Source organism: Molothrus ater, chromosome 7, assembly GCF_012460135.2.
Source record: "Molothrus ater isolate BHLD 08-10-18 breed brown headed cowbird chromosome 7, BPBGC_Mater_1.1, whole genome shotgun sequence".
Lineage (NCBI taxonomy): Eukaryota > Metazoa > Chordata > Aves > Passeriformes > Icteridae > Molothrus > Molothrus ater.
The window spans coordinates 22,219,144-22,244,208 of NC_050484.2; the positions used below are offsets into that span (position 1 = coordinate 22,219,144).

At 48.7% G+C, this 25,065-nt stretch overlaps 1 protein-coding gene across 1 annotated transcript; it reads left to right on the forward strand.

The window, feature by feature from the left end:
* The first annotated feature begins 5,078 nt into the window (after window positions 1-5,078).
* Window positions 5,079-24,285, forward strand: STK11IP (serine/threonine kinase 11 interacting protein). The gene is made up of 24 exons (XM_036386956.2): window positions 5,079-5,167; window positions 5,267-5,469; window positions 7,508-7,582; window positions 7,810-7,905; window positions 8,807-8,914; window positions 9,122-9,193; window positions 10,160-10,289; window positions 10,459-10,562; window positions 11,363-11,452; window positions 12,488-12,529; window positions 13,027-13,194; window positions 13,496-13,577; window positions 13,683-14,051; window positions 14,235-14,425; window positions 15,385-15,495; window positions 16,194-16,389; window positions 17,800-18,297; window positions 19,779-19,894; window positions 20,086-20,183; window positions 20,358-20,536; window positions 20,777-20,861; window positions 21,322-21,404; window positions 22,918-23,144; window positions 23,448-24,285. The coding sequence occupies exons 1-24, from the start codon at window positions 5,113-5,115 to the stop codon at window positions 23,586-23,588; spliced, it is 3,519 nt and encodes a 1,172-aa protein (XP_036242849.1). The 5' UTR covers window positions 5,079-5,112; the 3' UTR covers window positions 23,589-24,285.
* Window positions 24,286-25,065: the final 780 nt, after the last annotated feature.

Here is a 25,065-nt window from a genome sequence, read left to right on the forward strand (position 1 = left end):
CTGTCCTTCTCTGAAAGGTCAGAGGGGCCAACGGAGACATCAGCTACATATAGCTCCTGCATAGGCTGTGCAAGAGAAAGGAAAGCTTCCTGCTCAGCCACCTCTACAGCAGCACACCAGTGCAAAGCTGGGGTGTGACTGACCACCAGGGAAAGAAAAAGTCGGAGAGATGAGGTGCTGGGAGTACATGCCAGGAGCAGGCAGCAGAGTGGTCCTGTGGCACCTAGCTTTAACTGGACAGATCCCAAAAAAGGCCAGAAGGAACCACAGAGAGAGCTGTGCAGACCACAGAAATAGGACAAGGACAAACAGTTCATCATTCACACGCCACACACAAAACAATACATGTTACAGGCAAAGAGACCAAGGATGCAGATCTGTGCCCTGTCAGCACTGCCAGGGCTAAAGGACACACAAGTCCCTGAGGACAGCACAAAGGAACAATCTGCTCAATACACAACTGCAGGTGAGGAAGGCAAAGAGGTGCTACGCTTGACAAGGACTGCAATACAGACTAACACAGAAATACCTCTGGTCAAAGCATCTACAGCAGCAGCACAGCCTAAACAGCATGGGCTGCACTCCAGGAAGAACTGGAGATAGTACAGAGGCTGGCACTGGGAAGACACTGATCCCAAAAAACTCATCTGGAACAGAGAAGATGTAAGCATATACACATATATGTGATTTGGGCACAGGGAGAAGCAAAGTGTCCTCAGTTCACAGCAGAAGAAAAGGGACACTTGTTAAAACTACAAGGGTAGAATACAAATGAATTCAAAATCGACAAAATGTTTTTTTTCAGTGATGTCATCGAGGAGCAAAACACTGCAATGTCAGAGGATAGCTTGGCCATCTCTCTGGTAAGAACTTGTGTATTTATGACAAATAAAATTAAGAGAAATTAAACCCATCTTCCAGAACAAGCTATTCTCCAGCTATGAAAGCTTTGGAGTAAGTACTACAGTCTATGTCCTGGCTATCTGCTGAGGGGCTTCTTACTATCTCATCTGAAGTACCTAGCATGGGACACTGTTCAAGACAGGTGACTAAAACACTAAAGGTTGTCTAAGGAGGAAAGCAGTAAGGCCACTTCATCATCCCTTCTATCTTTGAAGATCTCCAGAAGGTCTACAGTCTGCTTACTCTGCCTACATGAAGAACTTATTCAAACCAAAAATCCCAGGGCCATCTGTAAGGCAAGATTTTGAGGAGCTAATCTGACCACTGATGAACGATGGTCCTTTGCTCTACCTTCCTAATTATCAGGAATGAGGCAAAACATAATGGAAGAAGCCCCTGAAACACACTTCATTGGACTCATCACTAATTTCATCCTCAGTAAGACATCAACAGCTCAAGAGAAATAGGCTGCCAAGACAGACATCTAAGCAGCAAATACAGCATCCAGGCCATCCTTTAAGTAGGAGACATGATAGAGAAAAGGTTAATACTTGTCTTTTTTTAGCTTTTTTGCTTTTTTTTTTTTTTTTTTTTGCATTTAATTCAAGAAAAGGGTATAATTCCATGAAAACAAACAGCAGTAATTTTGGAACTGAAGGCAGGGAACATTTTATTCCAGTGGGAAGAGCTGGCAGGGGAACCTCACTTTGCAGGGCCATGGAATCACCACTGTTAAAGAAAGGATTGGACATTTTTAAGGAACAGAACAATCACAGCTACAGAATGACTGAAAAAACATGTTGCAAGGACTATAACTTAGGGAGTAAAAAGATAATGAAGCTTTGGACAGCAGCTCCTGTAGACGCAGAATCCCTAATACTTAGCAAAATGGTAAGGTAATTTAACAAAAGAAATGCTAATGCTCAGCTTCACCTCTGTGCCACTAACATGCCTTGTGGGGCCTTCGAAGTAAACTAAAACTATCAGCAGGGCTGTGAAGCAATGTGCTTTGTTTCAGGGCAACCTTAGGTATGTCTGAAGCAAGGCAGAGGCTCCAGGGGCATTTTGTGCTCTGGGAGGGAGGAAACCTACATCCTGGAGAACTACTGGGTGCAACATATTCTGCTGACACCAGATTTCTAAGATGTTATACTGAGTTTAAAACTACAGCCCAACTGCCTAAATGAAGTTAAAAGGGAGGGAAAGTCCAGCACCTAGTCTTTCTTTACCCATCATAGCAGCACATTCAAAATTATGCTGAAGCCATTTCTCTAATGAGGCTGAACAGCTAAAAGCCAGACAGTTGTAGTAGCAGTAAGAGAGCCCTGGGGACTTGCTTTGAAATTTCAGAGGGACTGGGAGATACCCACGGGGTTTCCATCAATGAAAGCATGATGCGATGTGTGGGCACCTTGATCTGACAGGACTTGGGGCCCAGCTGTTGGAAGGCTCTGACGCTTTGGGGACGAGAGAGGAGGTGAGGATGAGAGGTGTGTTCGCTGATTCTAACCCTACCAGCTCTCCTGTTCCTGAAGAATGGAGAGCCCAAAGCCTAAAAGCACTGCTGCTCCCATTCAGCACATTCACGGCTGTCCACGGCCACTAGAGGCCACCTGCCCCCCACTTTGTGCCACCTCTGGAGGAAGGTGGGATGGAAACCTACGGGATCCTGCCTGGCGTTTCTATCACCCTCAACAGATGGAGTTCAGAGAAGAGCAAAATTTTGCCAGTGGGCCAGAGGGATTGATTTATAAGGAAAGGTTAGGAGCTAATTTTATCTAGCACAATATGGGATGACTAAGATGGAGATAGAACAAACCAGCAGTCTGGAAAGATCTCAAGGATGTAAAACACAACTGAAGATTATTTTTTTTGTCAGGCAGCCCTTCATAAAGAGACTTAAGAATAGGTTAAAATTGAAAATAGAAACTTAAAAGGAGTATCAGGGAAAATTCTGCTAATAAGCACCATGCTGAAGTGCCCAGCCGGCTGGCATCACTGCCTGGGTTGCCACAAGAAGAGCACAAGATAAAATGGGAAAATAAAAAAACAAACACCACTAAAGAAAAGTAAATGACTGATACCTTCATCCTACTGTATCTCCTGGTTATGGGGAGTACGTGATTCAGCATTCCCGCTAGAAGTAATTTTCAGTAATAGAAGCGTCATGCCAGCAGGCCAGATTCGAAGGGAGGCCAGAAAAATCCACAGCCTGCCAACCTGTGTGCACTCACTCATCCCTGCTCTCTCCACGAGCACATCAGTAAACACAACTGGCTCACAAAAATCACCATACCTTGTACTGACCATTGTACTGACCACCTAGGCTTAAGGGATTCTGAAGGAAAGTGAGCAGGCACGTCCCTGCAATGCTGGCAGCTACAGCATCTCCTACATGTTGCTCACAGGGACTCCAGTGGGGCTCCCCCTCATCCCCAAAGGCTGCTTCACAGTGCCAGTGCTTCCCTGTTTTGCTGAGAAAAACAAAATTTGGCACATCTTTGAGGGCCGAGGCGAGCAGTTCATACTGTCCCTTTGCAACAAAGATGAGTCAGGCTGCAGGCAGACTGCCCCAGCTCCGTGGGCAAGGAGCTGCATGGAGACAGCCATCAGGTCCCACATCCATCTCCTCAGCTCTTCCTTAATCCCTTGGCCATTGGCTGAAAATAATTTAGTTGTGGAGTGTCTAGACTAGGAGTGGATGTTAAGATACGGATAAAGCCACAGGGGCAAAGCTGGTTTGAGGATAGGGGAAGAGAAGGGACTCTGGCTGATAGACACAGACTGGGAGAGCTCACAAAGGAGAAGGATTAGAGGCCTTGGAAGATTTTCCTGGGAAGAAATACTGATGTGCATGTCCACAGAGAAAAGGAGCAGGAGGGGTGCTGCTGCATACATCAAAGCATTCGGATGCTACTGTGACACTCACAGCCTCAAAGCCAAACAAAACAGGAGTGGGCTGCGCTGCCCCTACCTCTCCTCTGTCATGGCCGAGGAACAGGACACACATACCAGAATGAAAAGGCAACACATAAGACAGTAAACACACAAAGTTTTGTGGCACGAAGGTTTTAACCTGTAGATCTCTCTCCCACATGGCTATGCTGAAATTTGTATTATTACACAAACACTTTAGAAGGCTTAAATATTTCAATGAATCCTATACTCCACTGAACTACCCTGGATGAACCATCACAGCCTTTCACTCCTGAAGCACTGTCTGTTCCGTGACTCTCCCTCTCAACAGGCCCTTCATAGGGTACCAGACGGGACGGAGCCTGCACGGTCCACAGACACACAAACGAACACACGGAACAAAATTCACTCCAGAACGAAGTGCCAACACCAGACAGTAACAATAAGCCACCCCTCCACTGGACGTACGGACGGCTCTGACAGACACACGTACAGTCGGGGAAGGAAAGGGACACAGACAGACAGCCACCGGGGTCACTGCACCACGTCCGTGCCGTGCCGAGCCTTGCAAGCCCGTACGGTGCGGAGCGCGGGACTGCTCCAAGCCGCGCCGCATCCAGCCCCGAGCACCGCGCTGCGTGCCGTGCCGTGCCGTGCCGTGCCCCGTGCCATGCACCGCCCCGCACCGTGCCGTGCCATGCACCATGCCCCGCACCGGCAGCCACCCGCACCGCGCCACGCACCGTGCAGCACCGGAGCGCTCCGCAGACGGGCCGGGGCAGGGCAGCCAGGCGGAGCTGCTGCAGCCGGGGCAGTAGCGCAGGTACAACCCACCCCCGACCCCCTCCCTCCGGCCCGTACCTCGCACCGCCGGAGCAGGAGAGCCGCCCGCCGCCGCCGCGCCGCGCCCCGGCCCCGCCGCCGCGCTCCGCCCGACACGTGCCGTGCCGCGCCGCGCTGGCGGCGGGCGGCGCTGCTCCCCGGCCTCCCGCCGGCCCGGCCCGCTCCGCGCCGACCGCCGCCGCTGCCGGGCCTCCGCCGCTTACCGGGGGGGCTGCGGGGCGGCGGCGCGGGGCGGCGGCGGGGCGGGGGCCGGGGGGCGAGGGCCCCGCCGAGCGGGAGGGGGACGCTGGGGCGGGCTCCATGGCAACCGGATGTGAGCGGCGGCCGCCTCGCTGGTGCGGCGGAAGGGCGCGCCTCGGCGGCAACGCGGAAGAGCGGAGGAGCGGCGGCGGGACCGGCCGGGCCGGCCGACCGGGCCGGGCCGGGCTTGCCTCGGCCTCCCCGCTGCAGATGGCGGCGGCCGAGACGCTGGTGCGCGGCCTGGCGCGGCTGCTGCAGGACGCCGGTGAGTGGCGACCGCCGCGGGCCCCGCCGGGCCGGGTCGCGTCAGTGCCCCCGGTGTGTGGGCACTCACGGCCTGGCCCGTCCCTTCCCTGTCCTGCAGGGGACCTCGTCCTGGACGGCTCCAGCACGCTGACGCTGCTCACCTCCACCCTGCAGCACCTCACGCAGGTCTTCGAACAGCATCTGGGCTCCCGCAACCAGAACCGGGGCTTCGTGGCGCTGCCCTCGCACCCCGCCGAGACAGCCGCCATCCTCCAGGCGCAGTTCCTCTTCGACGTCCTGCAGAAGACTCACTCTCTGAAGGTCCGTACACAGCGGGGCCGGGCGTGCTGCAGGGCCGGCCAGGGGAGGTGGCAGGCACAGCCTCAGAGCTGCCTCCTCTGGTGCCCATTGTCCCCGTGTGACCTGCGGGCCCCGTGGGTCACAGGGCTCTCCCAGGGCTCTGGAGTGGAGTCGTCGCTTAGCAGGATAGTCTGTAGCTGCTTACCTAGGGTCAGCCGTGCAACTCAGCAGAAAGTTTCTCGGAGTTAAAAACGGGGGCAACAGGAGTTAATTAAGTTCTGACCTTGGTAAGGTGTTGTAATTGTTGGGGAAATTATTATTTCCTGAAGGGCTTGAGCAATTCAGGCTGTATCTGGCACCTGAGCACAGCTGAGTGCTCCTGGAGTGATGATTGATGTGCCCAAGGCAGCAGAGCCAGGGAACTTTAGCAGAGGGGTCAGATGCTGTGCACACTCTGAGGCTGCTGCTTACTTCGGCAGCCTGGGCAGTGGTTCTGGTTGGTCTGTTTCACGGCACGGGATATTTCTAGTAACATATCCTCATTAATTTTAGCAACAAATAAGCTGTAGTAAAGAGGCTGTAATAAAGATATAACTGCAGATCAAGAACTTCTTCCTAAAGGTTTTTGAAAGGTGGCATGTGCAATGATGCTGCACATGATTCTGCTCAGCACTGAGACATGCTGGGTGGGTAGTAGAGGTGAAAGAAGCTTGAAAGGGGGAAGAGGCATTAGCAGCTGTTTTGGGTTCTGCAATGGGGCTCAAAAGGTATTGCAGCTGAGCACTAAAATCTGTGGTGTCTTTAAAAACTTGTTTTCCCTGTGAGAGTGGAGCAGTATCAGAATGTTGTAGGGAGGATTTTGTAACAGTGTAGTGAGTGGGGCCCAGAGTCAGTGGAGAAACTTGGGTCTCCTGGCAGGAGGAGGCAGGGAGGGACACTGCAATCAGAGGGATGTTGTGGTGAGTGCTCCTGTTCACTGGAAAATGTGCTCTCTCTGGAACAAGCCTCTAAAGAAGCCTCTGCCCATTAATGTCTGGTAACTGTTTACTTAGAGAAGTTAATAATTTATATCAGCCTGACAGATTTTTAAGACAGTGGAGGGAGAGGAGATGATCAAGACACACAGCAAGAATGGTATCTGAAATAAACTTTGCTAGAACTGGTCATTAAAGGTTGCCAGTGCAAGCTCCCCTTACAAATGCTCTTGTTCAACATGCAGCATTAGTGCTGGCAGGCAGTGGGCAGTGATTCATTCCTGGCAGGGCTGTCGCTGTGGATGCAGTAGTGGTGATGAGGCCTTAGGATGTCTGTTTGGCATCTGATGAGTCACTTCTGTGTGAATGTATATGTAACTAGCAGAGATGGTCTTTCTGGTTGTACTTTGCTGTCCACAGTGGAAGTGGTAACTGTTTCATTACTCACTTTCAGTAGCAGCCAGAAATACTGTTTATGTGCTAGAAAGCGTAAGAAGGTGGTTTTAATAAGCTGCTTTATGGTGCATGGACACAGCCTAACTGCCTTGTGCTGAACTACAGAATACAAAGAGGAGGTTTGCAGGCACCTCAGTCTAACACTAACAGTGCCTTGGAGACCAACTCTGTTTTCCATTGTATCTGCTTGTGATTTGCCTTATTTGGCCTCTTGTGGTGAAATGTACATGCACGCCTCCCACCAGAGTGCTAGTTCTACTCAGCTGCTTGATAAACATACCTCCAGCAGTTAGTTTTGTCTTGAGTAGATTTGCTGGTTGTGGCTGATGAGGAATCCAGCTTCACTGAAAGTGCTGAAAGTGATGTAGCCATGTGGGCAGGGGAGATGAAGAGGAGCTCTGTGGGCCGGCAGACCACACTTGCTAACATGCTATTCTCTGTGACCTCTATTGTACTATGGATCCAGGGAGACAGTGGACAGTGCCACTACCAGCACTGGGAGAGAGCTTTTAAGGGATTACCCGAGCTGGAGGGACAGCCTGTTCAAGGTGTTCCAGTTGGTGCATCAGGAAAGTGGTAATGCAGCACAAATCAAGCTTGACATGAGACTTCCTTTCTAATTTCTCCAGCTTGTTCATGTTCCAAACTGTGTTTTGCAATCTGCTGTGAAGATCTTCCCTTTCAAGTCCCTCCGGCATCTGGAAGTAAGTAGAGATGGCAAGAGTGGTTTTGAGTCTTGCTGTTTGGGTTTTCTTGGCTAGTTTTGTGGTTGCAGATTGCCTCTACTCCTAAAAACTGGGTAGGCTTTTGTGGCTTCCCTGGAAAGCTAAGACTAAACTCCTGCAACACTTGCTTGGGTTAAAACTTGGATCTGCTCCACCACTGTAATATTTTGATGTATGTTGTTCTTACTTTCTCATCACTGCTGCAGTTGAGGTCTGTCCCTCCACACTGCCTCCGGGGACTGCGATTTGTCTATTCTCAGCTGGAATCTCTAACCTGCTGCAAATGTATCAGTACACTGGAGGTGAGTGTCCACACAGCTCATGGGGCAAATTGCAAGAGAAAGGCTGTCTTCATCCTACAGCTCTTCACACAGGGAAGATGTAGAAGATGGTGTTAGCCCTTTTATTCATCCATGTTGTGTATGGCTTCATCTCCCTTCTCCTGTCTCAAGCAGTGTTGAAGGATTCCCTGCTTGCAAGCACATGTGCTCTGTAATCTTCTCTTTAGCTTCTTGAGAATTTCTGGCTCTAGACAACATTTGTACCAGCTAGGTCTGACAGCTCTGCGTATCTGGCTGTTTCCACATTCAAGGACTGCAGCTGGTCAAGGTTTATGTCATTGTACCTCAGCAGCCTTTTTAGAGCTTATTGTCAGAGGAAATGCTGTGCCCCAGTGTCTTACCTACACTGCTGCCCAGCACATTTCTGAGACGTGAAGGCAAGCTCCAGCCACAAAGAGCTGAGTAGCATGGGCTGTGCTGGCCATGGGCCCCTGGGCTTCTCTGTGGGATGTGGAAGCAGACACCTGCTGGAGAGCAGGAGCTCATGGTAGGGAGTGCTTTCAGAGCTTTTTATCTGTTAAGATACAAGTGTGTATCTTGCTTTTGTTTGAGGGAGGCCTGAAAATGATTTTGTTAGCATGAATCTTTGTGCTCAGTGTTCTGAGCCTAAGAAATCTAACAGATTAGGTTAACTATTGCCACTTCAGAATAGGAAACAAAAGCATCTCCCTTCTTTCTAAATATCTGGCCATGGGATTCCCATCACCTCCAAATACTTGAATTAGGGACATAAAAGTCACTGCCTCTCTAAGCAAAACAAGGTCCGTAAAGCACAGTATGTCAACCATCTTCTAGACTGTTCTCCTGTGTTCATCTGCTTTTAACAGCTAGTACTCACCAAGATATGGATCCTCTCTCCTAGGAAATAATTTCAGCATGCGGTGGAGATCTGAGCTGTGCTCTCCCGTGGTTGGAACTGCAGACTGTGAACTTCAGCTATAACTCAATCACTGCCTTGGATGACTCACTGGTGAGTGGGGCATCCTTCCTGCATGGCTGAGGAGAAGAGAGGAGATGATCACAGCCAAGAGCCAGGCCTTCTGTTACTGATGCTGCTAGGTCTGGGTGGGAGGAAGCGGGCAGTGTTAATTTTGCTGGCCTCTCCCAGCAGGAGAGGCATTTCATGCTGTAACAGAGGCAGTTGTAGGATCTGATCTAGTATCTTTTTGTCCCTCAGCAATTATTGAATGCTCTGAGGGTCTTGGATTTGAGTCACAACAAGATCCAGGATTGTGAACACTATTTAACGGTGAGTATTTTGGGCTGACCAGCAGAGTTTCCTCCTGTGCAGAGGATACTGCTAAAATTCTGTAATCATTGACATCGCGTTCCTACTAGGTGACGTACAATAAAATAAATGACAGATGTGGTGTGGCTTAGAGCTTGTGCCTGCAGCCTGAAAACCACTGCCTGTGTGTGCAGTCCTAGTGCCACTGAGGCAGGGAAGGCAGTGTTCCTCACCTCTAAGACAGAGAGTTAGCTCTAGTTGTCACTTGGCAGCCCAGCATGGCTGAGTGGTAAATGCACTGATACACACAGGGTGCTCTGTGTGTACAGCCCCTCACAGGGTGGGCACTCCACTGTGGCCAAGACTTTGCTGTAATCTGTGCAGCAGGTGAGAATTATGTAGCCAGGCATGGGGCTGTAGAAGCTTGCTGTTCAGTTTGTTCAAACTGCCAGCAGCATTTACTTCCTGCTCTCAGAAACCAGTCAGTTACTCTAGAAAAGGAATAGTCCATCACAATGGCATGTGTGTTTCTGGGGAACAGCAGTGAAATCCATGCTTTACTGGGCTGGATCTGCTTCTTTGAAGGAAAGCTATGAAACAGCTTTTCCTGGAGTTGGTGGGGCTCACAATGTATCATTGCCCATCTTCTTTACAAAGGTAAGAAAGGGTTTATTTTGGTAGTTCACTCCTTTCTTCTGAGGCAGGATGTCCAGTCCTTTCCTATGCTCCATCGAAGTTGGTGAGGAAAGAGAAAGGTGCTCCTGGCAAATTCTGTAAAGCAGTCAGATGATGCTGAGTGCCCCTAAACAAGCCACTCCCAATGTGAACATCAAACTCTTCCTGCAGAAACAGTCTAAAGAAACTCACTTGTTGGTTCACCTTGTTGGGATGAAAAAAATGGTAGAAGCTAGTGCCCTGCCTTGAGTTCAGGTCCAGGCTTTGAAATAACGTCCCAACTGATCCAATGCTGCTATTCTCTCTGAACAGACCCTCACAGAGCTAGAATACCTCAATCTGGCATACAACTTCCTGTCCAAGGTGCCAAACCTTGGCATCTTCAGCCGATCCAAGCTGGTGACTCTGATCCTGCGCAACAATGAGCTCGACAGCATCAACGGTGAGCCCACAAGGGAGAAGCATTTCTGAGTTTGAAGCTTTCCTGTCGTCCTTGGGAACAAACAGAACTTGAAAGCTTGGGCACAACTATTTAGACTAGGGTTCAGTTTTGGGGAAGGTTCCTAAGTTAATTTGTTTAGCATGCTGATGGCGTCTTGCTTTGTTCACAGGGGTGGAACAGCTTGTGAATCTGCAGCACCTGGATGTGGCCTATAACCTGCTGCTGGAACATGACCAGCTGGCACCATTGTCCACTCTGCACTGTTTAAAAAAAGTAAGCATAAAGCCTGATGGGCTGGTAAATTAGGGATTTCATGGTCAGGGTGTGCAAGATGGAGACTTTGTAGTAACCAGAGAGTTTTGAAAGATAAGTTCAACTCTTGAGCATTTAGTTTTATTGCAGGAAACTGATGGGGGAGCCTTACATAGACACCTGTGTTTCAGCCTTCATTTTTAGTGACCCTTCCTCAAGCTAACCTTTTTTCATACATTCATCCCCACTTCCTTGCTCATCCTTTCTGATTTTAACATTGTCAAGTTCAATAAAGATCCTCCCATAATCCTGTTGTGGGTTTATGTGTTCAGAGAAGTCTGAAGGAGCATGGCAGTCACTATAGTGCTTGTGAAAGAAGATCATAGAATCAGAGAGTGGTTTTGGTTGGTAGGGATCTCAAAGATCTCGTTACAACCTTCCTGCCCTGAGCAGGGACACACCTCCCACTAGACCAGGTTGCTCAAAGCCGCATCCAAACTGGCCTTGAGCACCTCCAGGGATGGGACATCTATCTACAGCTTCTCTGTGCCTGCACAGGACTGTTCTTCCAACACTTCTCAGAGTCAATTAGTGAAAAAAACTCAGATTTAGGTTATGAGTAGGAAGTACTTTAATCTGCTTCTCTATTTGCTGAACTAATTTCAGGAATAATTTTAAAAAGCCTAGTCCTCTCCTGGCTTGATAACTGTTCCACTGCAAGGATATTTCTTGAAGCAGAGAGAAAGACTGGAGCCTGCAGGCAGGATAGACTGGGGTAGAGAATATTGCTTCTAGTAACAACTTGTGTTTCCCTCACCCAGCTGCATTTGGAGGGAAACCCAATATGGTTCCATCAAAATCACCGATCTGCAGCCCTTGTCCATGTGTCTCCCAGGGCAGCCTTCTCCAATGTGAGTATTAGTCACCTGCCTTCTGCCCCTGCTGTTGAAGGCATAGGGTGTTCTAACACTAGGGGCAAATGAGGGAAAAGATACTTGCAAATTTATTCCGGCTGTGTAACAGTGGTGATCGTTTTGTGGTTGCTTCTTTTTTTCTTTTTTTTTTTTACCTGCAGTAGAGTAGTTTAACCTTAAATTTTTAAGTGATGTGCTGGCCAGCACAGAGTTGAATACTGATCTCTGGTTTGCAACACTTCAAGTCTTAATATGGCTTCACTGTCTACTTCTTCAGTTTTGCTCACAGATGGAACCTTGTTCATGCTAGATAAGTAACAATGTAGCTGAACTGTGCAAAGAAGGAACTCACCATCTTTGCCCACCTTACCAAAGTATGTACAACTTTGGCAGCCATGGCCACCTCTTTGTCTCCTTCACTCTGCTCTCAGTCAGGCGTCATTACTGTTCCCTTACACTCCAGTGCTTAGGTCAGTTCTTGGTAATCTGATTTCAAATAAAGAAGCCAGCAAATCCAGTGTTTTGGCAATTTAGCAGAATAAACTTACTTGCTAAGGGTCAGAGGTGTTCCAGAGCTGGTCTGCCGTTCATATCAGTGGCAAATGGCTGGATTCATTGTCTTCAAACTGCCTCCTGGAAAAAGCTTTCACTGAGCTCAAATTACTGGAAGCTATGTGGAGTCAGGCTAGAAGTAGGATAAAGGCTTTGATGTGAAAGTGAGTACCTTTCAAAACAATTTGAGTTGTTGTAGAATAATCCATTGTACCTCTTCCGCGAACTGTCTTGGATAAGTTTCTGGAAGTTATAAAGTCTGTAAACAGGAAAACCACAAGGTCCCTTCTGGCCTACATGCTGTTAGGTAGCTACAACTAAAGGAGTGGTGGATAGGCAGGAACAGGGTTGTTTCTTTGCAGTTTTTTTGCCAGGGATCCCAACCCTAGGGTGGCCTGAGGGAAGTAGGAGTCAGCAGAAGTTGTCCTGAGTATGTGCCAGCCAAATGGAATCTGACTGCAAATGGGTCTCTAATTACAGTTCTTCTTGGACGGGGAGCCACTCTCTTCCTCAGACCTAATGGTAAGTATAATTGTTAAAAACTGATCTTACTGGCTTTTGGACTGGGAACTCTGACAGGTTTTTGCATTGTCATGTGTCCTATTAAATCTTTATGGGCTACCTTGACTTTGACACAGATCATTTTGTCTCAATTCATGCTAATTCCTAATAATTGCTGGAACTGGCCAGTGTAATTTATTCTGGCTTATATAGCCTTGCAGGACTTGGAGCCTTGCCTGTTTCCTCTTCAGGTCCTGTATGGTACTTGACACTTGAGCTACATGTCAGCAAAATAGTTATCAGTTTCCCATCTGCTGTTTTTAAGAAAGGCAGAGATTGAGGTAAATGAGAGTGGTTGTGATAAACAATCCAATCAATCAGGCAGGATCTATTGTCAGTGCTTTGAGATGGTGAAAGCTTGGGGTGAGGAGCAGGAAAGCTGTCAGCTTGAGTTGTGGCTTGGTTACCTTGTCTGCCCTTTGCACTCAGCTGGAAATACTCTATTTTTCTTGCTTTAGCACCTTCCAAGACTTGTGCAAAGTGTGTCCCAGTCCATCCACACTTCTACCTCAGAGAAGACTGCACTGGACCGCAGTGCACTGGAGAGCTCCTGTGCTGCAGACTTCAGCGACAGCCAGTCCCCATCAGAGAATGTGGCCATCAGGGTCCCTCGAAAGAAAAGCAAGGTCTGGGACTGACATAGCTTCTTAGCCATGTAGCTGGCATGTTGGGTGAAGAGGATGCCTTGATGTGAAGCCTCCTGTAGTGAGATGTGGTCTGGTACTGAATGCATGGTTAATGAGCCTCTACACTGCTGTGTGTTAGGAAAGGGCTTTAATATTAATCTTCATATATCCTCACAAGTGTTTCAGGGTTTGTCCCTACACTGTAACAGCTATAAACCCTTCAGCTTGGTAGAGCCCCTCATCAGGTGCTGTTTTCATTGTTCTAGTTCCTCACAACTACTTTTATCCTGGCTTTTTCCAGGGAAAAGTCAAAGTGCGCAGAGCAAGTATTTCGGAGCCAAGTGACACAGAACACGAGCCCCAGGCACTACCCCTCTCTGCTGGTGAGCCTTGTTGTCTTCCTTAATAACATAACAGCTAAACTGCCCACAGTAAGGGTGCTCTGGCCTGGTGACTACCTTCATACTTCCCAAGTTTTCTCTTTGCAGGTCTGGTCCTAGAGCATCAGAAGGAGATGAAGCGTCTGGCCAGCTTCAGGGATCGCTTTGGTGCTGACTGGCTGCAGTACAAGCGACACCTGGAGGAGCATGACCAAGTGCCCGTCATGTCCCGCAGCCGCTCTGCAGAGGAGATCACAGGCAGACCTGCTGCAATGGACCTGCAGAGTGAGAGCTCTGACCCAGAGCAAGGAAAGCCCCAAGTATCCCAGGAAGAAGGATCCTCTCTTCCTTTGGATGACACTGCAAAGGAGGAAGAGCCTGAAGTACAGCTGGATGAGCCTATGGAAGGAGAACCGAGAGGAGAAGAGGAGGCAGATGAGCTAATGCTTGGAGAGGAAGAAGACGAGAAGGTAGAAGGTAAACAGGTCCTTTCACTGCTGTTTTTAAGGGCTTGGATGACAACAAAATAGATCAATCAAATGTGATTTGTCTCTGAAGCTGTATCATGGTGCCCAGTATTGTGCGAATGCTAAGCACCTAGGTCCAGCAGGACTGAAGGCATACTGCATGGACTGACCTGTATTGTGTCTTGTTTGGCAGTGGACCTGTGCCAGCCAGTGCTGGTGAGCCAAATAGAAGGAGAAGGGGACCCAGAGCCAGAGTGGATCTTCCTGCGAGTCACAGCTAAGCATGTGATTGAGGTGGAACTGAAGGCTGCCAGAGTCCTCCACAAGCTGGAGCTGAAATGCCTGAAGAATGTAGAGACCTCTGAGTTGACCTGGAAGAGGATGGTGAGTTACACTTTTCTGTGAGTCTTTGTCATCTTACTCCCTGTGTATGGCAGCATTCTGGATTTGGGCTCCTGTCAAGAATCCTGCAGGTCTTTTCCTAGCTCCTGCAAAGCCTCATTAAGCATCCCTTCAACCCAATGCATGTGTATCTAATGGCACCTGTATTGCTTAGACTACCTGTGATAATGCAGCAGAAGCCAGCATCAAATCTGTTCCAAAGCTGGAATTTAAAGACAATGGCTGGAGTTGTTCTGGTGTGGAGGAATGAGAGACTTCTCAAGAGGAACTTAAATGAAATGGAGATCTCCTTCCCATCCATTCCTCACTGGGATATCACCTTGGGTTTGGAGGACTCTGTGGATTGCATTGTTTCTAGAGCAGCACAGAGTCTAGTCTAGCAGCTCAGTGGGCAGTGTGCCATCTGCTCTAGGTGCACACTTTAGCATTACCAGCCCTCTTTGGCTTTTGTGGTTCTTTAGAAAGGGAGTCTGGAAATCCCTTTTTCCATGTGGTAAGATTTTAACATTCAGTCTGCATACAGACATGTTCACAGGTTTCTCTAATTCTGTTTTCTCTAAAAGCTCCAACTCATTTTTAAACCCTGTCCTTGTGCCTTTTTGAATGTTTGTGGTTTGATATTCTTCTGAAATACCTTTATGAAAAAGGTGTTTTGTTTGAAATGCTTTGTTCTAGGCCTTGAGAGTTACTGTTGTAAGTTTCAAGTGCTCATGCAATTTTTCAAGCACTCAATGCAAATCTTGTCAGCACTCACTAGCTTTATCTTTGTTTATTTATTTCTGCCCATTTTACCAGACTCCCAAATGCTATCAGCTGTGGAGGGATGCTTAGGACTCACTAAATTAAGTTCTTGTATGGCCATGTTTCAGCCTTTTGCAAGCAAATGTAGTCTGTGAAAGCTTCTCCCTCATCCTAGAAAGGGTGTTTTCTGTCTCCTGCAGGACCTGGAGCGAGTTTTCCCTGTCCTCACGTTGCACTTCAGCTACATCCGCAAGGACCGGCAGAAGCGCAGATATGTGGTGCTTGACGACTGCCCGGAGCAGTGTCTGCAGGTGGGGGCTTGGGCAGGGAGCACTGTTACTGCAAGGCACTGAACTCTTCCAGCCAGCACAGGGCTGCTGTTCTCAGAGCACGTGAGCACCTGCTGCCCGTGTCTGGCTTGTAGGGATTTCTTCTTCTGCACAGGTGACCTGTGGAGGGCCCTGTGAGCATGGCCATGGGCAGTGGAGCTCCTGTAGCATAAACATTGCTCTCAAGGAGAGAGTCTTGCAGTTTCCTCCCTCTTGGGATGAAAACTTTGTAGTCAAGCTAGTGATCATTACTTGTGCATATGCAATGTAATTTTTTGTGAGTGCTGAGTGATGTGCTGGCCTGTGCTTGGTCCTCTGGACAGTAAATGTCTGTGCTATGTCCACACAGCTGCTGTAGGGACTCTGGTCTCTCATTCTATAATTTCTCTCAAGATACCATTTAAGTACATTTGAACAAGTTGTTAGAGACAAGACACAAATAGATGGGACCTTTGAGATCAGAGTTCCAGAGGGAGCCTGTCAGTATGTAGCTATCAGGCACAGACTTGCAAAAACAGGTTGTCTTGGTCTTCTGCAGTGAAGCTCCGTGCCCTTGGCAAGTCTTGCACAGCTGGGAAATAATCTTGCACCCCTTACACTCTGAAATGCTATAGTGAGGCACGTGAAAAGACTTGCAGGTGTCAGAAGCTTGATCCTTTTCCCTGTGCTGCTATTTATAGTGTATCCTTGAAGTGTTGTCCCCAGCTGTTGAGGAGAATCGGCGAAATCAGGACCAAGAGAAGGGATCCATGAAGCTCCAGTGCCTGAAATGCAAGCAGGAGTTTTCACAGTCCCTGCCCCCTTGGCATCAAGGTTCCTATTCTTCAGAGCTTGGAGACACCAAAATCCTGGAGACTCTAGTTGCCCCAGGTCAAGGTAGGCTGTAGTGCCCAGAAGAGGGTATGTTTGCTGATTAATGCCAGGCAGACTTCCAGGGTGGCAGCTGTGGTGCAGAGCATGAAATGTATAGGAGATGTGTTGTCTGTACTGGAATTTAAAACCTATTGTGGGATGAACTCTCACTTGGCCTTCTTGGACTGGGAAAAGCCTGCCTTGTTTCCTAGCAGGAATAAACCACTGGTTTAAGGTTAAGCAAACATCACTCCTGTGCTGAGTGGCCTGGGGGAACACAAGGGTGCTGGAAACTGAAGTCTGAGAGAGGACTTAAAGGTCATGTAGTCAGTTCTGCCACAGAGACTTTATTTGTTCTAAAGAGCTTTTGCTAATGGAAGCTTCCAGGGAATCTGCATCAGTATTTCAGGTAAAACTTTTGCTGTTAGACATCAGAAAACTAGAAAACCAGAACCCTAATCTAAGTCTCCCTGTCTGTGATCTTAAGCCCACTCTTGCTGCCACTTCGGAGGAGCAATTTATTTCTTTCTTTGTACTTGAGGGCCATTGTTCTCCCCTGGCAACTTTTCCTGGTTTCTGTCCTCTAGACTAAATAAGCTCAATTCTCTAGATAATTTGCTTGTCAGTCATATCTCATACATTCAGTTTCTTGCTAGTCTTTGTACTTTTTCCCATTTGTCCACGCTTTTCTTTGGCTGTTTAAAACTAGATGTGGTATTTCAGCTGAGATGTGGCTATTCCTGTGTAGGCATCTTGTGATTGCTGTGTTTTTTGAAGCTCAGTTTATATTCCAAGTGGGGAGTGCCATAGCTGAGAAGATGCTGTTTTGAGAAAGTATCCTGGGATTGAAGTACTGCATTGAACACAGAAGTGCTGTCCTGGCTGCAGCACTTTTCTCCATCCCAGGATACTTTCTTGTCCCTGCCAGAGTAATGGGAATCCCATGATCCAGCTGGGAGTCTGTTCTGGTGTGGGTGAAGGGAGCAACAGGAATCAGTGTCAGAAGGGATGAGGACAGCTGGGGAAGGGACACAGCATGCTGGGGATGGAGGTGGCTAAGGAAGATTGGATTGAGTGGTCATGAGCTTGGGCTTCTGAGGTTATGTGGGCACTTGCAGATGTGAAGTGGAGGAAAGTCACAAGACAAAGCCCTGGTACAGTTTCAGTTGCAACCACAGCACACACTGGGCTGCCCTAAATCTGAGCAGAACTATTTCATGTGGCACTGATCCAGAATTTCCAGCTGATTTGTGAGGGGAGGTATGTAGGATATGCTTCTGAACAAGTTGCTCAACAAGCTGCTCAAGTCAGACTGTAACTATTCTCTACTTTGAAAAGGGAGGGTTCATGGTTTGCAGAGGGGGTGGGGTAAGTAAAATCTTGCTGGGGAGAGCTGTTCTGCCTTTTCTTTATACCTGACAAAATCTTTCACAGGTCCTGCAGCAGCTGGTGAGCCCATAGCCTGTCCCAGTTGTTCCAGTGACCACGTGGTCATTCTGCCTTCAGAGGAATGCTCCAGCACACCTCTGCCGCCCGGTGCCGACAGCACGAGTGAGGACCTGTCAGACTCCGTGCTGGAGGGAGGCAGCCAGCAGGAGGGCCCAGAGGAAACGTCTGTCCTGGCCACTGAGAGCGGGAAGTTCTACATTGGTGGGGAGGACAGCTCGGAGATAGACACCAGCAACAGTGCCAGGAGCCCGGAGCTGAGCGCTGAGCCTGAGCCTGGCAGCACTCCTCATCCCACCTGCCATGGATCAGAGGCTGGCTCTGGGAAGGAGCAGGGTGTGAAGAGCCAGTCCTTGTCCCTCAGCCACCCGGACAGCAATGGGGGCAGCCTGGTGGGAAGCTGCCGTTACAGCACTTCTCGGGGGCCCACGCCTTCCCCGCTCCCTGTGAACTCTGAGTCCGAGGAAACATGGAATCTCAGTCCTTGTGAGTATGAGGAAGCTGTGCAGGGTTTAGGGGTGTTGACAGCTTGTTGCTGGTTTTATCACTGGTGCTTGCATGGTACACTTTCTCCTGTTTAATGGGAAAGGGGGACATCAAGTATGAGCAGCCATAAACATACGGTTCTTATGAGCAGAGATTTTCATTCCCCTCGCTGTTAAATCCTCATGCCTGAAGGTAGGAAAAGTGAGTCAGCTCCTAATACCTATTATTGCTTAGACTCTGAGTAATAGGGTCTTGCTCTGGAAGCTGCATTGCTCAGTTATGGACAGACTGGGTTCCTGTGGCATCCATGAGCTGCCAGCTGGAGCGTTACCTTTGGAGAATAGTGTGCACAATTCCTCTCTGTTTATTCTTTGGCTTAAGTGCAGTGTGAGGCTGGTGTGCTAGAAGGAGGCTCTGGTTTGTGGATCTACAGTTGCTTGTGCTTTCCTCACTTTTTTTGTGACCTTCAGATGACAAAACCTGTCCAAGAGACTGCATGCTGGCTGTGTGAGAGCTGTCATGCAAGACGGGAGGTCCACAAATTATTTTTCTGAATGACCTTGGATTTCTGATGTAGCAGACTGCCTTTGCCTGGGTAGCAGCTTGTGATTTACAGAATACAAGTTGGAAAGGAGCTGTGGAGGTTATCTGGTCTAGCCCAGCAAGTGACTCTACTGCAGCTGAGTGTAGTTCTGATTTACAACCTGTTGTTTTCTTGATCTATAGAGGTCTCCCCCAGTCCTTCAAGACTGCTGTGCCTCAGAAGAGGAGACTGTGTAGAATCACAGTTTTAAGGTTGTTATGTTCAGTCTTGTACAGTTGAAGTATGAGAAATAAGGCAGTCTCTTTTCTGGGATCAAATTGCAAGGTCCCAATTTAAAACTGAGCCTATGGAAAGTTCCTGGTGAGGAGTGGTTGATTAGTGTAGCATTTCTGGTGGAGAACAGGCTCTGCTGGGAAGTGTGAACTCTTGGGCAGTACTGTGGCTGTTGTATAAATTTTTTGGTTATACAATTTCATGACAAACCTAATTATACTCTTTAGCAGTTTTATTGGGGTCTTCCTCAGGCCTCTTTAACCTTGCCACGATCAAAACCAGTTAAAAAGTTGACCTGAGCTGACACCAGCTGAAATAAGAACTATCTTTCTGGCTTTGTGATAAAGAATTGTCCTCCTGCCAAATCCAGCAGCAAAGCAGTGTCCTTCTGTGACTAAACAGCCAAGAACAGTTTGAATCTGACTTAGACCAAAGCTTTGTATATCTGAAAAAAAAAGCAAGTGTTGGAGCAATTAATTCCTCTTTTATCTCCACATGGAGACCTGTGGCCTGTAAAGCCCACAGGTTTGGCCCTTTGTCTTGAGGAGAGACCTGCTGGAAGCAGGTGTGCAGAGGGGGTGACACTGTGCCCAGGTGCCTGTCTGCATGCTCGGGCAGCCCCTGGCCAGGGGACAGTGTCATTGCTGCCCTTTGCTCTCCTCAGCTGTAAACAGCGTCCTGAACACGAGGGACTTCCGCTCAGTGGATCATCGCCTGAAGCTCTACCTGGACATGGAAGTTTTTGAGGAGAATGCTGAGGAGTTCCAGTGCTTCCTCAAGGTGAGCTCCCACAGCACCACTCCTACAGCTCTTCTGCTGTCCCTCTTGCCCACCCTGTGAGTTCTGCACTGAGTGGCATCTCAGAGACTGGCGGTGTGAAGGGAGCTGAAGTGTCTTTGAGTCTGGCCTTTCTGTGGATGAGCTGTCAAGGGGCAGGCCAAAAGCTGTGACCCACCCTCTGTGTGCTCTAGGTGGTCCTGGTGAAATTTGGCCGGCCAGGAGAGTTCCTCTCAATCCTGGTTGCTTCTGACCTCAAGATTTACGTGCTGGAAGTCACTGGAGCTATCAGGTGAGGACCCTGCAGCAAGTGTGTGAGTGCTGGGTAGTGCCAGCCTGTGCCAGCCTTGCTGCCCTTACCCTGGAGGGCTGGTGACATGCGCAGGCTCTTCTGGCAAACCCCCTGCTGCAGTGGGAGAGGAGATGGGGCAGCCTGCTGCAGCTGAGGGCTGTGCTCTGTGATTAGGGGACAACCTGCAGACTGGCTGAAGAAGAATGACTCTCACTACCTGTCTGATATTTCTCATCTGGAAGTGGGACTCTGCCACCAGACCTTGCGAATGGAGTTTGAGAACCCAAAAACTTCCTACAATCTGCTGATCCGGAACCAAAGCTGCTGTGACCAGTTCCTGCAGACCCTGACAGGTAAGAGTAGAGCTGTAGGGACATGGGGGAGAGGATTTGAAAGATTTGTTCTTGGGGAACAGCTGTTGTTGAATAGATGTTGGAACTAAACTTCTTGACAGGTCAGACAAAGAGCTGGGAGAGAATCTCACTGCCATCATAACTTGGAACACCTCTCTGAACAGTAGAGAAGTGTCCTGAACTGTTATGTACTGCCCTTGGGTTTGCAATAAAAGACAGCTGCCTTCTCCCCCTCTTTAGATCTCATGCAAGAACTGCCTGCTAAGCACAGGAGTAAGGTGAAGGAAATCTCCACTGTGGAAATGAATCCCCAGCATTGGCTATGGTAAGAGCCTGTAAGAGGTTTGGATTGAGGTAGAAAGGGATGTCTGCTTGTCCAGCAGACCCTGGGAAGCATTGGGGGTGGCACAGAAGGAGGCACTACTGGAGTTGCAGCCAGGCCTATGTTAGTGGTTTAAGGCAGCTGTCTCAAGTGCCTACTGCACAGAGGGCGAGCTGGCAAAGGGGTGTCATGGGCTGAGCCAGGCAGGGCAACTTCAGCTCTTCTGGAGGAACCAGGGTATAATGGAGGGAGTAAAAGTGGGAGGCCTTCTTACTTGCAAGAAACATTTGGCTCCTGGCTGGCAAGGTGTAGTCAGAGGACCAGGAGAAGGAGGATTTTGCATTATCTGGGAGATATGGGTCCTTCCCTTCACTGGAAGGACTGGGAACAGTAGCTAGTTCACAGCAAGCCTAGACTGGAAACAGATTGTTTCCTTATCAGCCCAATGTTGTATCTCCTCCAGGCCTCTGCTAGACTCCAAGACCACAGATTCTGCAGCTGCAGCTGACACTTGTTTCTTCTACCTGCTGGCATACCTGATCCAAGGTACAGGAGATTTCAGTAGCCAGATGTCCTACACATTGTGCTGTCTGCTTACATGCTTGTGATTTTAGTGCACAGTCTGGGGGAAAAGAGCTGTGCCTTTTTTCCAGCAGTGAAATTGGGTGGGGGCATGGGTGAGGGCTCTTTTCTAGTGTTGGGTTGTGTAGAATAGCAGCATACTTCTGTTCATCCAGCAAATCTCCCAGTCCTTTTCTACATGGAAGTCTAAGCTCTAGGGAGCAGCTGGTCCTGCACACCAGTTTTGGTGACAGCTTGAGAAGCTAGAGATTATCTGAGGGCTGGATCATTGCCCTGATCTGAGGGAAAGATGAGGAGTCATAAAAACAGATGGTTTGTCTGAGTTGCTGAAAGGCTTCTTCATTTGAGAAAACAGAAGTAGGTGTCCAGAACCTGAGATGATAGTACAGGAGGAGCCTGCTGGAGCCCTTCAAGTCTTGTTCCAGGCCTTGCTGAGGGACAGATGTGTTAAATTTGGGGTTTGAGTCTTCAGTGAACAGTTCCAGTGTCGTCATAGCTTGGGACACTGAAAAAAAGCAACCTGGCTTTTAATCACATTCTGACCAATTTGCTAAGCTTTTGCCCCCCTGGTCACCATTGGCCATTGGGGAGGCATGGGAGTGTGAGGATCAGAAGGAATCTGTGGGAAGTATGTTTATTGCTATCCTCAAGCTGAACAAATAGTATGTGAGAGGGAGAACTTACAGTGCATTTTTTTCACTCTGCAGCTTTCTCCTCTTCCAGAGTATGGTGCCCAAAACTGGACACAGTTCCAGCTGAGATCTCATTACCAAGTGGACAGGATTAATTAAAATCCCCTTTTTGATAGTCCTACTAATTCCCAAGAGTGAGATGTGATGAGTAAAGCAACATACTGCTGCATCAGCTTGTGATCCCCTGTGACCTCAGCCAGTTTTGCTAGTGGTTTTCTATTACTGTGCATCTAACTTATTCCCAAGTTGTAGTGCTTTTAATTTGCATCAACTGAAATAGCTGGATTATATTTATGTTGCCTAAAGTTTATCAAAACTACTTTACTTCCCGTCATATTTATGATGCATCCCAGCTTGGTATTAAACTTTATGTGTGTGCTCTCTGTTCCACCCATCAGATATCTGCAGCCAGACAAATCCAGGCCAAAAAAGGCAGGCTCTGAGTTGCAGCTGTCAAATTTTAACTAAGGAGTAGTAAAATGTTGTTTAAGAGGTCAAAGGACTCAGGTGACTCTTCCTGCCTCACTTGGGGCATGGGCTGGACAAGCCTTGCTGGGCACTGTCTTTCATGTGCATGCTCCTGCAACAACCTTGGATAAGCTGTTCAAGCCCAGCCACATTTCAGTACCCTGGTCCTCTCTTCAGTCAGGAAACTGGATAAAGTCATTCACCCAAGTTACTGCTGCTGTAAAGGATTTCCCTAGGGGAGGAATGGAGAGCAAAGCTGGTTCTGTGGTGACTCAGGCTCTCAGCAAAGCATTTCTTATTCCCTCATATCCTTTTAGGGGCATCTGCTTTTCCTGTGACCCTGCTGAGTACCCGAAGCATGCTATTTCTGCTGGAGGAGAATCACCAGTGGCAAGTGCAGCCCTCCTTGGATGAAGACCATGAGGCAGAAATGCCTCCTAGGAGCAACATGCAATTGAAGGAGAAGCAGCCAATCACCAGTATTAGCAATATCATCACCTATCGCCTCTGTCCTTGTGACATCAAGCTGATGCTTTACGATGAGGTGAGCGGGAGGTGCTCATGGGGTCAGGGTGCTGGGGGCTGACTGTGCTCAAATCCTGTTCCTGCAAGAGTGTCTTGGGGCTGTCATCTCCCATCCTAACCCAGCGCCTTGTACCACAGAGCCAGGGGAGCACACTGGAAAGTCTTGCAAGGGACACTCGGCTGCTGGCAGCAGAGAGGGTCGAGGAGGTCACAGAGGAATTAGGAGGAGCCGGCAGCTGTGCTGGGGGATGGTGGCTCAGGGCTGATTGGTGCCTGTCAGGCCAGTCTGCTCATTCACCTGCCTGCCGTTCCTCCCTGCCAGGTACTGAAGCTGGAGAGCACGTGGCACATCCGCACAGAGTGCCCTGAGCTCCTGGTGGAGCTGGTGGAGTGGATCCGCGGGCCCTGGGAGGAGATGTTCTCAATCGAGCTCCGGAAGGCTGTGCATGAGGCACTGGAGTGAGCCTGCTGGCTGGAGCAGGCGGGACTTGCAGCCAAGTGCTGCTGTGCCAGCAGTGGTGTACAAGTGTCTCCCACTCCATCTGACCTTGCTGTCCTGTGGCCTCTGTTTTCCACTCTACTCTTGCCCCTGGCCCCTTCTGGTCAGTAAGAGGGGAGCACATGATGGTTCAGACTGCACAGTCAATTATTTGCACTGGATTGGACACCCAAGGAGAAGGTGGAGAGTGTTCCTTGTAATAGTGTGTAAGGTACACAAAGGCAGTCAGGTGCCAATTCTGGCAAATGCATTTGCTGCCTTCTTAGCTGTTTCAGGACAGCTATCATTATATGCTGATGATTTTTTTTTCCTCTCCCTCCTTCTTGTCCATGGTTTCCCTAAAGCTACCTGCTTCAAACTGGAGCCTGATTGCACAAGGGGATGAAGCATGTTGTACACAACCCCACAGAGAGCCCTTGCCTCTGTGCCTGATGGGGCATGGCTCAGTCTGCTGCTGTAGTCTTTCACTGTCACTGGGAGGAAGGAGCCTCGAGGTTCTCAGCACAGAAATGAGTTGCTCATTGCTTAGGGGTCAGGACCTTGATGGGCACCAACAAGAATAAGCAAGGCTTAAGCTTTTTCTGAGAAGTCCAAGAGCAAGAGTCTATTTTAACATGAGTTTTACTATTTTCTATTGTAATAAAAGCTTATATTTATTGAATTGTCATGTTTTCCTTGTTTCATTCTTTTGCAGTGGTGTAATGTCTTTCAAAGGGCTTCCATACTAGCTTTGCTGCTGCCTCGAGGGTTCCCTAACATCTCACTGGATTTAGGCCATTCTCCCTGTCCTGTTCAGGGTGGGTGTGAATGGGATGCTAGGCTAATTTTCTCCACTTTCTTCCAAGGAGCAATAAAGGAACAATTTTAGACAGGATTAGACTGACACCAGATACAGGTTGTGGTGTTCTCCTTTGACTGTTGCCCTTATGTGGGCATCCTGTGGCCTTTCAGCCCCAGCACACTGCTTACTGGCTGCACAGGCCCTCAGAGGCTTACCTGTCTCAGGAGCTGTTGTTGGTGTGGCTGTAGAGGTGGGACTGCCTGCCTCTATGTTCTTCCCCAAATAGAGCTTTACCTTGTCTCAACTTCTCCTACAGAGTTAAATGTGCCTCAAAAAATGCTGCTGCCTGGCCAGGGCTTTGCTAATTTCGTAGTCTCTGCCCCTGCCCAGTGAAGAGCAAAGATAGAACTGTGTGTGATGTTTTGATGCAGTTGAAGCTCCCTGTGGGGGTGGGCAGAAATGGACCTGTTACATTAGGTGCTGATAGGTGGGATCTGATACCCTAAGTAGGGACCTTTACTGATGGTAGCTTTTCCCAGAACAGCATCTCTGTTTTCCTATGAATGTTCAGTCTGCAGCTTCAGGGCAAGTTTTCTGACTGTTCAGTCCTTAGTGACAAACCTGTATTTTATGTCAATGTGATGTTGATTTTTATAAAGA

What these genes read in the sequence shown, in the direction of transcription:
- STK11IP (XM_036386956.2), top strand. Translation starts at nt 5,113, where the DNA reads ATGGCGGCGGCCGAGACGCTGGTGCGCGGCCTGGCGCGGCTGCTGCAG. An exon ending in AATGTATCAGTACACTGGAG is followed by an intron (nt 7,906 to 8,806) that starts GTGAGTGTCCAC and finishes CCTCTCTCCTAG; the next exon opens with GAAATAATTTCAGCATGCGG. An exon ending in AGAAGACGAGAAGGTAGAAG is followed by an intron (nt 14,052 to 14,234) that starts GTAAACAGGTCC and finishes CTTGTTTGGCAG; the next exon opens with TGGACCTGTGCCAGCCAGTG.